The 14,404-nt window shown below is 38.7% G+C and overlaps 1 protein-coding gene and 1 pseudogene across 2 annotated transcripts in view; one reads left to right on the top strand and one right to left on the bottom strand.

Moving 5' to 3' along the window:
* PIGU (phosphatidylinositol glycan anchor biosynthesis class U) overlaps window positions 1-14,404 on the bottom strand; it is an 83,425-nt gene that overhangs the window by 59,465 nt on the left and 9,556 nt on the right. Inside the window, exons 2-4 of one of the 2 annotated variants that reach the window (XM_040447275.1) lie at window positions 12,376-12,440; window positions 1,038-1,097; window positions 158-220 (exon numbers count right to left, since the gene is read on the bottom strand). In XM_040447275.1, coding sequence (XP_040303209.1) covers window positions 158-220; window positions 1,038-1,097; window positions 12,376-12,440 — 188 coding nt within the window. The remainder of the gene's footprint in view (window positions 1-157; window positions 221-1,037; window positions 1,098-12,375; window positions 12,441-14,404) is intronic. The other variant, XM_040447276.1, reaches the window with a different exon arrangement.
* On the top strand, window positions 5,692-7,660 carry LOC121012285 (ATP synthase subunit d, mitochondrial-like; annotated as a pseudogene).

Here is a 14,404-nt window from a genome sequence, read left to right as displayed (position 1 = left end):
CAGAACTGGCTTAACAGGCCAGAAGCTTCATTCCTATTTCTTAGTATTTTTAAACAGTTGGATCCTTAAGTACATGACCTTTGATTTTTTGTAATAACAGAGACCAGAAGGCTACCAAAAAATTCCACCAGTTTTGTCTCACCCACTGACTACTTACCACAACTTTATTGAAGTCTTGGATTGCAAAATACAGGGCAATGGCAGTGAGTGCATCAGTTACCTGTCAAAAGAAAGAGAAACAATAGTATAAGAGTGAGGAAATGCTGCCAGGGCCTAGAGGTTTTGGATGGTGGTGGGTTATTTGGTAATGAATTTGTCCAGTCAGGCAGAACCTCAAGCCTCACTTTGACTACCCAAAGATAAAGCCTTTCAGGGAGATTTGACTGGAAAACCTTGAGGATAAGGACCCATCAAGGCTTATGTTAGCCTGGTGTACCACATCTGTTCTTTAATTGCAAGTTACTTAAGTTTTCTATAAAGTAGGAATAATACCCAATACTTTGCAGGCCTGATGTATGTCAAGTGCCCAGCACTAAATAAGTCCTCAATAAACAGCAGCCATTATAATTATTAAGGAAGACCTCAGTGGATCTCCTATTTGACCCAGATTTTCAACTCTACATTAGGCAAGTGTTTCAAATGACTATCTCTCAAAACAGCCCTGTCATCTCAACTTTGAAGGTTATTGCTCCTAAGAGTCTCATCAGGCCTAGGTCCACTGCACGGAACCTTTTGGCAGAATGCTTAGGAACTTCAGGATGCCCTCTACACTGGCACTACAATTAAAGCCAATCATAGAATTTTGGCACTAGAAAGTTTGAGACTACATAGTCCAGAAACCAAATTTTAAAAGTATAAGGAATTAGAACTGGTCAGATGTCAGAGACTACTCCCCATACTTCCATAATATATCACAGTTCCTTGAATTCAATTAAGGATAGGTTTTTGCTTTCACACTCTGAGCAACTCCTAAGTTCCTAAAAGATAAAAGACTATAAAGATATATACGTGTTGATTTCATGTGGAAGGTTACTTACCATAAATACCAATTCAGCATAGTCAATCAGGAAATGAAAGAGGTATATTATTAATGGAGTCTGTAGGAGAAAAACAAACAAATTAACTTAAATCTTACTATTATCAGTTTCAAGAGTAGTAAAGGTATGAGGTAAACTTTAATTCTAAGGCATACAGAATAGCCAAGGGGAACTCCATAGTGGACCAAGATTGCTGAACTCATACAATAAGCTGGGAAATGTTTTCCCTTCTTCTGTCTTCTGAGATGTTTTATATCTCATAGATCTCTTTTTTTTTTTTTCTGTTTTCTATCCTTTTCTCTCCAAGCTTTAGTCTAGATGTTTTCTACAGACCTATCTTCCAGATCATGAGTCCTCTCTCTTTTTTTCTCAAAGATTTATTTTTTTATTTTTTTGTTTATTTATTTTTGAGAGAGCAAGAGTAAGCATGCATGCATGGGGGAAGGGCAGAGAGAGAGGGAGACAGAGAATCCCAAGCAAGCCTCGAACTCATGAACAGTGAGATCATGACGTGAGCCGAAATCAAGAGTCGGACACCTAACCGACTGAGCCACCCAAATGTCCGAAGATTTTATTTATTTTTCAAGTAAACTCTACACCCAATGTGGGGCTGGAACACACAACCCTAAGATCAAGAGTCACATGCTTTACTGACTGAGCCAGTCAGGTGCCCCATGAGTCTTCTCTTTAGCTTTGTGTAATTGGCTGTTAACTGTGCCTATTGCATTCTTAATTTGCTATTATGTTTTCCAGTTCTAGAATTTCCATTTGATTCATTATTATATATTCCAGTTCCCTGGAGAAATTCTCTGCCTCGTCACTTATTTTTTGTGCATATTAATCACTGACCACAGTTATCTTACAGTCTAAGTTTGACAGCTCCAATATCTGAATCACCTGTGAATCCGTAGTGTCTATTTTTTTTTCTCTTTTATTATGCTTGGTAACTTTTGGTTGAATGATGGACATTATAGATATGAAAAATTTTAGAGGTTCTGGACAAGGCTATTTTCTTCCAGAAAAGATTTCTTTAAATTTCTGGCAAGCAACTAGAATAGCATCACCTTAATCTAATTAGTTTAGCTAATTAAGCTAGATCTGTGTGTGTGTGTGTGTGTGTGTGTGTGTGTCTGTCTGTCTGTCTGTCTGTCTGTCTGTGTGAGAGAGTGAGAGAGAGAGAGAAAGAGTGCACAACTGGGAAAAAGGGGCAGAGGGAGGCTCCACTCTCAGCATGGAACCCTATGCAGGGCTCAATCCCACAACCCTGGGATCATAGCCCAAGCCGAAAACAGGAGTCGGATGCTTAATGGACTGAGCCACCCAGGTGCCCCTTTGATTTATTTTTTTGTAATATCTATATGTCATTTACCCTTATTCCTTCCTTCAGTGTAGTCCTTCGGAGGACCCAATTGGAAGCGAAGATGTTTACCAGAGCCCTGCCACCTTGGTTGGCCATGCATTTGATTTTGTTATTTCTCCAGCACTGTGAGACTTCCAATAGCTCTACTTAGCTCCTTAGCCTCTTAACAGCCAATTTCTGTTCTCTTTCTCTAACCTCAGCCTATGCCACTTACAAATTGATAAATACATCAAAGAGAAAGCAGCTCAGACTGTCAGTCTCACATTTTGTATTTTCCTCTCTGGGATCTCAGCCCCTCAATAATCCTGGCTATCTTGATACTTTCCAATACCATCAAATAGATATTTTTTTTCTATTCATCCTCCTTTCCTAGTTTTTCTTGGCAGGAGGGTTGATCTGCTACTATAAGCCAGTTCACCAATACGCCAGAACCAGAAAGATAGTGCATGACTTGGTTTTAGTGAGTTTTTGCTGGTGACTCAGGAGCACCTCTTTCCAACTCCCAATCACTTGCAAAAATATATCCTGTAATATTGCAAAGGTCACTAACATGCTTTTTAGCTAGTGTAGTAGAAAGAACAAGGCTTTGGGGTCAAACTCAGGTTTAAATACAGGTTCCACCTGTGTACTTTTCCCTTCCAAGCCTTAGTTTCCTCAGCTATAAAATAAGAATAGCCACCTATTTTCGGGGTGCCTGGGTGGCTCAGACGGTTAAGTGTCCAACTTTGGCTCAGGTCATGATCTCGTGGTTTGTGGGTTTGGGGCCCACGTCGGGCTCTGTGCTAACAGCTCAGAGCCTGGAGCCTGCTTTGGATTCCGTGTCTCTCTCCCTGCTCACAGTCTGTCTCTCTTTCTCTCTCAAAAATAAACATAAAAAAAAAAAGAAGAAGAATAGTGACCTTTCACAGGATTCTTGGGAGGAGTAAGTGGTAATGGGCACAAGTGCTTACTTAGCACAGTGCCTAACATACAGTAAACCTCAATATGTTAGCTACCTGAGATCAACTTTTTACCTCCTTTTGAAAACAAGGGCATCAACTTTGCCTTCCAAAGTTCTAAAAGAACTAAATGTTTTACAACTATCTACTAATGGATTCTTTTTTGCATTTATCTTTGTCAGTAAGAAGTAGTAACTTGATATTTATATTACCAATAGCCTGCTTTCAAAGTGCTTTGATGCTTTAGATAGTTTAGAGTGGCACTAAGTAGGTCTCAGAAATGACAGAACAAATAGTTCTCAAAAAGCCTATCAGCAAATGGGCTGGTTTCCATAATGAACTAACATGTCCACGGTAGTTTAACTGTATATCATATTATTATAGAGAAGTATACACTGAATATAATTTGTCTTCATGCTACATTTCCATGTGAGTAACCATTCCCGGTCAGGGTAGGGTAAATTTTGAATGAACTCACAATTTTATGATCATTACTTGGCTAAACACAAAATAGAAACATTTGTTGAAGGTAGTCATAAAATCTAATGTGGTTGCCACAATTCTCTTTTTTCTCTCCTGTGCAGATTTTTCTTCTCCCCTTTAACATATTCTTACTTTTCCCTAAGAACTAGATGGTAAAATCAGCTGAAGATTAAAAAAAAATAAAAGGCAAAGGAACGATGAACTTTCTCTTCCAAAGTACTCTTTTCACTTGGCTTGATATAATTTTTTTCTTTTTCTTTTATTTCGGAGAGAGAGAGAGCACAAGTGGGGGAGAAGGGCAGAGGGGCAGAGAGAGAGAGAGAGAGAGAGAGAGAGAGAGAGAGAATCTTAAACAGGCTCCACACTCAGCACAGAGCCCAATGCAGGCTCAACCCCATGACCCTGGGATCATGACCTGAGCCAAAATCAAGTTGGATGCTCAACCGACTAAGCTACCCAGGCACCCTTAATTTTATTTCTTTATGCTTTATTATTTAAAGAAACTATATTGAAACACAGGTAGCTCTTGATTTAAGAACACTGAGCTTACAAGCAAATTAACCCATATTCAGGAAAGAGGAGCAAGGGACTCCGAATTTGAGGTCATCCCCACTACGTTTGGGGGAAGCAACTGTTCAGTCCCCAAGAAGTTATCTTACACAAGTATAGAGAGTTAACATGGCTTCTAATAGCAGGAAATTACTATCTCATACCATTATCCCCTTTTACTTATACACACACACACACACCAGTAAGGAGTAAGAATATGTTCTAGACTCCCTCACTATAGCTAAGAACGCATTTTCCCAGAGAAACATTTTAAATAATGGTTAAATGGCTAGATACAGCTCTTCCATTCATTCATTTGACATATTCTTTCTGACAGGACTGTTTCACATCTTCCCCTGTCCTCAACCTCTAACTTCCCTCCCCACTCCTCACTGTCATCTGACAACTTCATTTCTTATTTCACTGAGAAAAGAAACAATTAAATGAGAACCACCTTATTTTCCCACTACCCAGTGACCAACATCCTTTATCTATACCTATATTCTCTCTTATTAACAACAGATGAACTTACTTTCGTCTTACCTAAAGTCAAATTCTCCCCTTATGAACTGCATCTCATTCCTTCCTGCCTCCTCAAAGACAATGCTCATTCAATTATTCTCTTCCCTACATCACCAACTTCTCTATCCACAGGATTATTCCCATCAGCAACTATATACACAGATTCTCAATTTTTTTGCTATTTTATTATTTTATCTTAGTAAGTTTTGAGAGTTTTTACATGTTTTTTAAAACAGATTCTACACCCAATGTGGGGCTTGAACTCCCAACCCTGAGATTAAGAGTCACATGCTCTACTGACTGAGCCACATGTTCTTTTTTTTTTTTCACTGAAGTATAGTTGACACACAGTGCTACATTAGTTTCAGGTGTACAACATGGTGATTCAACAAGTTTATATATTATGTTATGCACCCCACAAGTGTGGCTATCATCTGTCACCATACAATGCTATTATGATACCTCTGACTACATTCCCTATGCTGTCCCTTTTATTCCATAATTGAAAGCCTATATCACTCCTCTTCACCCATTTTGCCCATCTCCCCCACCCCACTCCACTCCACTCTGGCAACCATCAGTTTGTTCTCTATATTTATGGGTCTGTTTCTGCTTTTTGTTAGTTTATTCATTTGTTTCGGTTTTTTAGACTCCACATGTAAGTGAAATCATACGGTATTTGTCTTTGTCTGACTTATTTCACTTAGCACAATACCCTCTAGGTCCATCCGTGTTGCTGCAAATGCCAAGATCCCATTCTTTTTTATGGCTAAATAATATTCCAGTGTGTGTGTGTGTGTGTGTGTGTGTGTGTGTGTGTGTGTGCGCGCGCGCGCATGCATGCGTGCTTCCACATCTTGGCCATTGTAAACAGTGCCACAATAAATATAGGGCAGATTCTCATATTTAAAACTTCATGAGATATCTGCCTTCAGCAGATATCTGCCATACCATTTCTCTGCCCTCCTTTAGAGCAAATTCCTTAACAAGATTGCCTATTGTCTATCTTTTCAAGAGAAAGTCCAAGATGTAAGCCACAGTGTCTTTTATAACCTAATTTATGAAGTGACATACCATTATTTCTGCATATTTTTTTTCAGTCATACAAGCCAACTCTGGTATGATATGGGAGAGGACCACAAGTGTGAATACCAGAGGTAGAAATCTTTGGGGGCCATCATGGAGGCTGGCTATCACACTAGGTGATTACATCAAGTCCCATGTTTGTTTTTTCAGTTGTTAGTTTCTTTTGTAATATGAAATTTATTGTCAAATTGGTTTCCAAGTCCCATGTTTTCAAATATCATCTATAGGCTGACAGATCCCAATTTTAAACCTCCAGTCAGAACCTCTCTTCTTGAGTTTCACATTTGTATAGCCTGTTGCCTTACCATTGTCATTTGGATGTCTTCAAACTTAATATGGTGAAATCTGAACTCTTACTTCTTACCCTCCTAAAAACTGCTCCTCCCTCAGTATGCCTCATCTCATTAAATAACCTCAGTTATTCAGTTGCTCAGGACAAAAAACCTGCTCTTCTTGAATCATATCCTTGAATCTTCTCTTGCCTTCGTATCTCATATCTAATCTATTAACAAGTCTACTTCTAAAAGTATAACCAGAATTTAATTACTTTTTTAAAGAATCTAATCACTTTTCACCATCTTCATTGTTACTACACTAGTCCCAAGCCACCATCATCCTGCTTAGACTACTGCATAGGCATCCTTCCTAATCATTTTCCTGCTTCACCTCTTGTCCCTAGAGTCAATTCCCCTTACAGTATCTACAGCAATATTTATCAAATGTAAAATAAATATGATCACTCCTCTCCTGGCTTCAAAGTCTCCATGTCTTCCCAGCATAGTAAAAACAAAATCTAGTTGCTACCGTGGGCCACCAAGATTAGTGAAGGATCTCAAGATGGCTGGGCACAAACTTTCTCTAATAGGCATTTACTGAGTAGCCCTTGGAAAGATCATACCCTGAGACCAAAAGACCACTGTTAATTCCCTAAAGTCTTGGAATGAGACCCTTATAACCACACTGGCTACTCTACCTAAGAATCTACCCGCTATCAACTGGGCTTATACAAGGCCAATGTGGTAAAGGCTGACTTGGCAAATGACTTTGAGAAGTTTAATGCCCTGAAGGCTCGTATGCCAGGATGCTATGAAAAAAGATGTAAAAAGTTGTGCTGAGTTTTTACGTCTCTCCAAGGCCAGGATTGAGGAATACGAGAGAGCTAGAGAAGATGAAGAACATAATTCCATTTGAGCAAATGACCACTGAGGACTTGAATGAATTCTTCCTAGAAACCACATTAGATAAGAAGTATCTCAATTTATAAGAATTTATAAATTTGAGTCTAGGAGGAAGCTCTGGTCTTCATATTATAAATTTTGGACATTAAAATAATTACACTAAAAAAATAATAACACTAAAGATAGGTAGGTAGGTAGAGAGAGAGAGAGAGAGGGAGAGAGAGAGAGAGAGAGAAAAGAACCAAACTCCTAACCATGTGTATAAAAAGTGTTACATAATCTGACTCCTAACTTTGCATAATTTGTCTTTATTATTCTCCTCTTTGTTCATTCTGCCTTAACACTTGCCTTCTTTTTCCACTCACAAATGCCAAGTGCATTCCCAAATCAGGGCCATCATAGATGCTATGATATGCTGGCTTCATTTAGATCTCTTACTCAAATTTCACTTTTTCAGAGTGCCTTCCCTGAACACACTATCTAAAACAGTGACACATACATGACTTTCACTCTTTTTTTTAACATTTATTTTTGAGAGACAGAGAGAGACTGAGTGTGAACAGGGAAGGGGCAGAGAGAGAGAGAGGGAGACACAAAATCCGAAGTAGGCTCCAGGTTCTGAGCTGTCAGCAAAGAGCCCAACGCAGGGCTTGAACCCACAAACCACAAGATGGAGACCTAAGCCCAAGTCAGACACTTGACTGACTTAGCCACCCAGGCACCCCAACTGTCACTCTTTTTTTTATTAAGTTTATTTTGAAGGAGTGAGTGAGTGCAGGGGAGGGGCAGAGAGAGAGGGAGAGAGAGAATCCCAAACAGTTTCTATTGTGTCAGCATGGAGCCTGATGTGGAGCTTGAGCTCACGAACCATGACATCATGAACTGAGCTGAAACCAAGAGTCAGACACTTAACCAACTGAGCCACCCAGGCAGCCCTGACTGTCACTCTTTATCCCTGTACCCAGTTTTATTTTTCTACATGTACTTACTTACCATTTAACTGAAATCTCACTTTTTTTTAACTTTAGTTTTATGGAAATATAATTAGTATAAAATAAACTATATATATTTAAAGTATACCTTTTTAATGTTTATTTATGTTTTGAGAGACAGAGAATGTGAGCAGGGGAGGAGCAGAGAGAGAGGGAGACAGAGGACATGAAGTGAGCTCTGTGCTGACAGCGCAGAGCCCGACATGGGGCTCAAACTCACAAACCATGAGATCATAACCTGAGCTGAAGTCAGACATTTAACCAACTGAGCCACCCAGGAGCCCCTAAAGTATACAATTTGATAAGTTTTGGCCTATGTATACACCCATGAAACCATTACCACAACCAAGATATTGAATATATCCCAATTCCCAAAAGTTTATCAATTTGACTGTTCATCCCAAAGAACCAGCTTTGTTTCAGTGATTTTCAATATTGTTTTCCTGTTTCATTTGTTTTCACTTAGATCTTATTTCTTTTATTCTGCTTACTTTGAGGTTAATTTATCTTCTTTTCCTAATTTATTTTTTTAAAGAACAAGGCAATTTTATTTTTTTTATTTTAATGTCATTTTTAAAATTTATATCCAAATTAGTTAGCATATAATGTAACAATGATTTCAGGAGTAGACTCCTTAATGCCCCTTACCCATTTAGTCCATCCCCCCTCCCACACCCCCTCCAGTAACCCTGTTTGTTCTCCATATTTATGAGTCTCTTATGTTTTGTCCCCCTCCCTGTTTTTATATTATTTTTGCTTCCCTTCCCTTGTGTTCATCTGTTCTGTGTCTTAAAGTCATCATATGTGAAGTCATATGATATTTGTCTTTCTCTGACTAATTTCACTTAGCATAATATCCTCTAGTTCCATCCACGCAGTTGTAAATGGCAAGATTTCATTCTGTTTGATTGCTGAGTAATACTCCATTGTATATATACACCACATCTTCTTTATCCATTCATCCATCGATGGACATTTGGGCTCTTTCCATACTTTGGCTATTGTTGATCTTGCTGCTATAAACATCGGGGTGCATGTGCCCCTTTGAAACAGCATACCTATATCCTTTGGATAAATACCTAGTAGTGCAATTGCTGGGTCATAGGGTAGTTCTATTTTTAGTCTTTTGAGGAACCTCCATACTATTTTCCAGAGTGGCTGCACCAGTTTGCAGTCCCACCAACAATGCAAAAGAGAACCTCTTTCTCCGCATCCTCGCCAACATCTGTTGTTGCCTGAGTTGTTAATGTTAGCCATTCTAACAGGTGTGAGGTGGTATCTCATGGTGGTTTTGATTTGTATTTCCCTGATGATGAGTGATGTTGAACATTTTTCCATGTGTCGGTTGGCCATTTGGATGTCTTCTTTGGAGAAGTGTCTATTCATGTCTTTTGCCCATTTTTTCACTGGATAATTTGTTTTTTGGGTGTTGAATTTGATAAGTTCTTTCTAGGTTTTGGATACTAACCTTTTATCTGATATGTCATTTGCAAATATCTTCTCCCATTCTGTCAGTTGCCTTTTAGTTTTGCTGATTGTTTCCTGAGCTGTGCAGAAGATTTTATTTTGATGAGGTCCCAGTAGTTCATTTTTGCTTTTGTTTCCCTTGACTCCAGAGACACGTTGAGTAAGAAGTTGCTGTGGCCAAGGTCAAAGAGGTTGTTGCCTGCTTTCTCTTCGAGGATTTTGACGGTTTCTTGTCTTACGTTTAGGTCTTTCATCCATTTTGAGTTTATTTTTGTGTATGGTGTAAGAAAGTAGTCCAGATTCATTCTTCTGCATGTCGCTGTCCAGTTTTCCCAGCACCACTTGCTGAAGAGACTGTCTTTATTCCATTGGATATTCTTTCCTGCTTTGTTAGAGATTAGTTGGCCATACGTTTGTGGGTCCATTTCTGGGTTCTCTATTCTGTTCCATTGATCTGTCTGTTTTTGTGCCCATCTTTTCCTAGTTTCTTAAGGTAAAAACAGAGGTCATCAGTTTGAGACCTTTCTTCTTTTCCAATATAGGCATTTAGCACTATATATTTCCCCCGAGTACTGCTTACTGACATCCCACATATTTCAATAGGTTGTGCTTTCATTTTCATTCAGTTCAAATACTTTCTAATTTCCCTTCTGATTTCTTCTTTGATCCATGGGTTATTGAGGAGAATACTTAGTTTCCAAATATTTGGGGACTTTCCAGACATCTTTCTGGTATTAGTTTTTTATTTAATTCTATTGTGGTCAAAGAATATACTTTCTATGACTTCAATCCTTTTAAATTCATTAAGCCTTGTTTTATGACCCAGAATATGGTCTATCTTGCAGATGTTCCATGTACACTTGAAAAGATTATGTGTTTTGCTGTTGTTGGACAGAATGTTCTATAAATGTCAATGAGGTCAAGTTGGTTGACATGCTATTCAAGCCTTCTACAGCCTTGTTGATTTTGTCTGCTTGTCCTATGAATCCCTGAGAGAAGGATATTGAAACCTCTGACTATAATTGTGGATTTGTCTATTTCTCCTTGCAGTTCTGTCAGTTTCCATGTATTTTGAAACTCTGTTATTAGGTGCATACACATTAGGATTATTATGTTCTCTTGAGAATTGACCCCCTTATCATTATGCAATAAACTTCTTTACTTCTGGTAATATTCTTTGCTCTGAAATCTGTTTTCTTTTTACTAACTTTTTTTTTCTTTGTGCTCTCAGAAATAAGTACCATGAGGCCAAGGACCGTGTCTTGTTTTGTATCCCTAACACCTACCAGGGTAGCTGGCATTTGGTATGTACTTAACAAATCTTTATTAAAAGACAGAAGGAAGGGAGGGATTGGAATACATCTGTAGATACAGGACTAGGGACTAGGAATACTTAATGAAAAGGTGCCAGTACCTGTTCTGAGGAACATATAGCATACTAGGTAAAACAAGTACAGAGGCAATTTCAAGAGTATGATATGAGCCATTAAAAGTATAAGCACAAGATGCTTTGGAAGATGTTCAGGAAGAACGGTTTCTAGAAGGAGGTAAACTCTAAGCTAATACCTAAATAGTAAAGCTAATCACAAAAAGAGGGAAGAATAGCCTTCCATAAGGAAACAAGAGCATGAGCAAAGAAACACAGGTAAGAGAGAATACAGTGCTGGAGCATTATGAATGTATGTGAGAACTCTCTCAGGGAGTTCCTATTCTGTCTAGAAAACATACTGCCCAAGGCCTCCTCCACACTGGGCCCTTGTGGCTAGTGGGCTATGCTTTTATATGCCCACACATATCTGTTCCCAATAACTGAATTGTGTGCTTATTAAGAGTCTTAAATTGTCCCTGTTTCTGCTAGCTGCTCTTATTATTGTGGCTCAATTAGACTGTAATACAAGCTAACTAATATGAATGCAAAAGCCTGTTGTTATTTCCATGAGAACCAAGCTGAATGCTTTCAAAATACTAGACAGAAAAAACAAACAAACAAACAAACAAATTTGTTCTCAAAGTATGTATGAAGGATACAACTGTAAAACTGAGGGGTTAAAATTTCAAATTAGAAGACTTGTACTTTAAAACGATGTAACCAATAATAATGGGGAGGTGAGAGTGGAAAGAAATGTGGTTAATGTGGTAAGCAGGGCCCACAGGGCTTTGTATACTCCCTAAGGTGTTTGGATTTTATCCTGAGTTCAGTGGTGAGCTGACAAAATCAGATTCACATTTCAGAAAGATGACTCTGACTGCAGAATTAAAAGTAAAGGAGCAAGACCGAATGGAGCAAGACTCGTCAGGAAGCTGTTGCAGGAGCCCACGCAAGAGATGATGGTGACCCAACAATGACTTTAGCATTCTTAAGAACTAATTTTATGGGTTAAACAGGCTTTTGTGACTTTCTAAGAAACCAGCATTGCTAACACAGTTTTCATGGAAAAGCATGTTCCAAAGAACCAATTACAGGCCAATTAGCATACAACTTATTTGTGCACTGGGAACTGTTTACGATTTATTTGCCAATAAAAATGGTAACTTCTACAGAAGTCTCATCTGCTTCCGCAAATCACAATCTTGATCTGGATCATTTCCACTGCAATTGTGAAACCTCCTTCTTATTCAGAGGACATCTAAAAAAGGTCTGTTTCTAAATATGATTTTCAAAAATAGATGTTTTCAAATGTTTGTACAAAATGGAGGTTAGGCTTTGGTATTTGTGACTATAAACTACTCTTAATACCCAGAAAAGAAAACAAGAACACTTACTTCATGAAATACTGCTCCAGAATACGGAGACACTCCCAAGTCCAACAGTGAAAGGCCTTCAACCACTGAAAAGTAAGACATCCAAGTTCACTTCACTTCATCCAAGTTCAGAGACATATGCAGATGGCCAGAGACCAATGTATTAGATACTCCCAGGAACAAGAAGGGCCTCACAGTTTGTCCAACCCCCTTTACCTCAATCCCAGCAAGTGGCTTTAAATCTTGATTTGAACATTTCAGATGACATGAAACTTTTTTCCATACAGAGCATCTATTTTCACTGTGGGGCAGCTCTCAGGAGAAAATTTTGTTAAACTATGAGCTTTCTTTGATCTCACTGTAATTTCCACCCACTCTAAAAAGTGTTTCCTTTATGTATATTTTGCCACATTCCCCAAAATAATAAGACAACATATTAGAAGTTGAGAAATGTTGTCCCTAGTGTGGGGAAATGGGCACTTTCATATGTTGCTTGAGTGACATTTGTATTAAATTTTCTACAGGGGAAATATGTACTTTTTAAGTACTTTTGACACTGAAATGATTGTTCTTAGGGCAATTTATCTTAGGGAAGTAACTGTATGTTCATTATGGTGCTCAGAGCATTAAAAAAATAAAAATAATTCCTTGGGACGCTTGGGTAGCTCAGTCAGTTAAGCGTCCAACTTTGGCTCAGGTCATGACCAGCCCCACATCCAGTTCCGTGCTAACAGTGGAGAGCCTGCTTGGGATCCTCTCTGTTCTCTCTCCTCTCTCTCTCTCTCTCTCTCTCTCTCTCTCTCTCTCTCTCTCTCAATCTCTCTCTGCCCCTCCCCCACTTGTGCATCAGCTCTCTTTCTCAAAATAAATAAACTTAAAAAAATAATCCCAGGGGTGCCTGGGTGGCTCAACTGGTTAAGCATCTGACTTTGGCTCAGGTCATGATCTTGCTGTTAGTGAGTTCGAGCCCGGCCCACCTCGGGCCCTGTGCTGACAGCTCAGAGCCTGGAGCCTGCTTCGGATTCTGTGTCTCCCTCTCTCTCTGCCCCTCTCCACTCTCACTCTGTCTGTCTCTCTCTCAAAAATAAATAAATATTAAAATAATAATCATCATCTCAATGTCCATTAATAGAGATTTATCTAAATAAATTATGATATGTATATATGTGGATGTGTGGATAGATACATAGAAATATTTCATAGTTAAAAATCATACTATGATATAAATGAATATAAAGAAGTGGATGAGCAAAGAAAGCTCTTCCTTACAGAGAACTATAAGTATCAAATGTAGAAGGAAAGATGGAAATAGAAAATCACCATTTGGGAGACCTCACAGTAATAATTGTGAAAGGCAAGATCATCAAGGGATACTAAAATCAGGGAGAAAAAATATGATGAGAAGCCATATTTGCAAGGGGGGAAATAATTTTATATGGACAAACTTGGCACTCACTACCTTAATCGTGTGACCAAAGTTAACATCACCAGTAATAACGTTGGACAGTTCACACTATCAACATCAAGTACCTCCTGAAATGATTCACTGAGATGGGGATAAACACTTCTGTAGTCCTTATGCCAAAAATGTGGTACCCTTGCCAAAAATGTGGTACCCTGGCCAAAAAAGCATAATTTCAATCTAATCATGAGAAAACATCAGGAAAACCCAAATTGAGAGACAAAATAGCCGGCCAGTGCACTTCAAAAATGTTAAGACTGAGGGGTGCCCTGGGGGCACAGTCAGCTAAGCATCTGACTCTTGATTTCAGCTCAGGTGATGATCTCATGGTTCATGAGATTTGAGCCCCATGTCAGGCTCTGCACTGACAGCTCAGAGCCTGCTTGGGATTCTCTGTCTCCCTCTCTCTCTCAAAATAAATAAATAAACTTAAAAAAAGTTAAGACTGAGGAAGTGTCCCAGATTGGAAGAGACTAAGGATACATAATAACTGAATGCAGTGTGGGATTGTGGACTGAATCTTGGACCATAAAAATGACATTACTGGTATAATTGATAAAATTCTAGTAACAGATTAGTTATTAGTAT

Source organism: Herpailurus yagouaroundi, unplaced genomic scaffold, assembly GCF_014898765.1.
Source record: "Herpailurus yagouaroundi ecotype Mexico unplaced genomic scaffold, PumYag 196, whole genome shotgun sequence".
NCBI lineage: Eukaryota > Metazoa > Chordata > Mammalia > Carnivora > Felidae > Herpailurus > Herpailurus yagouaroundi.
Note: the sequence above shows the minus strand (reverse complement) of the source record. Positions and strands in the feature narration are given on the sequence as shown.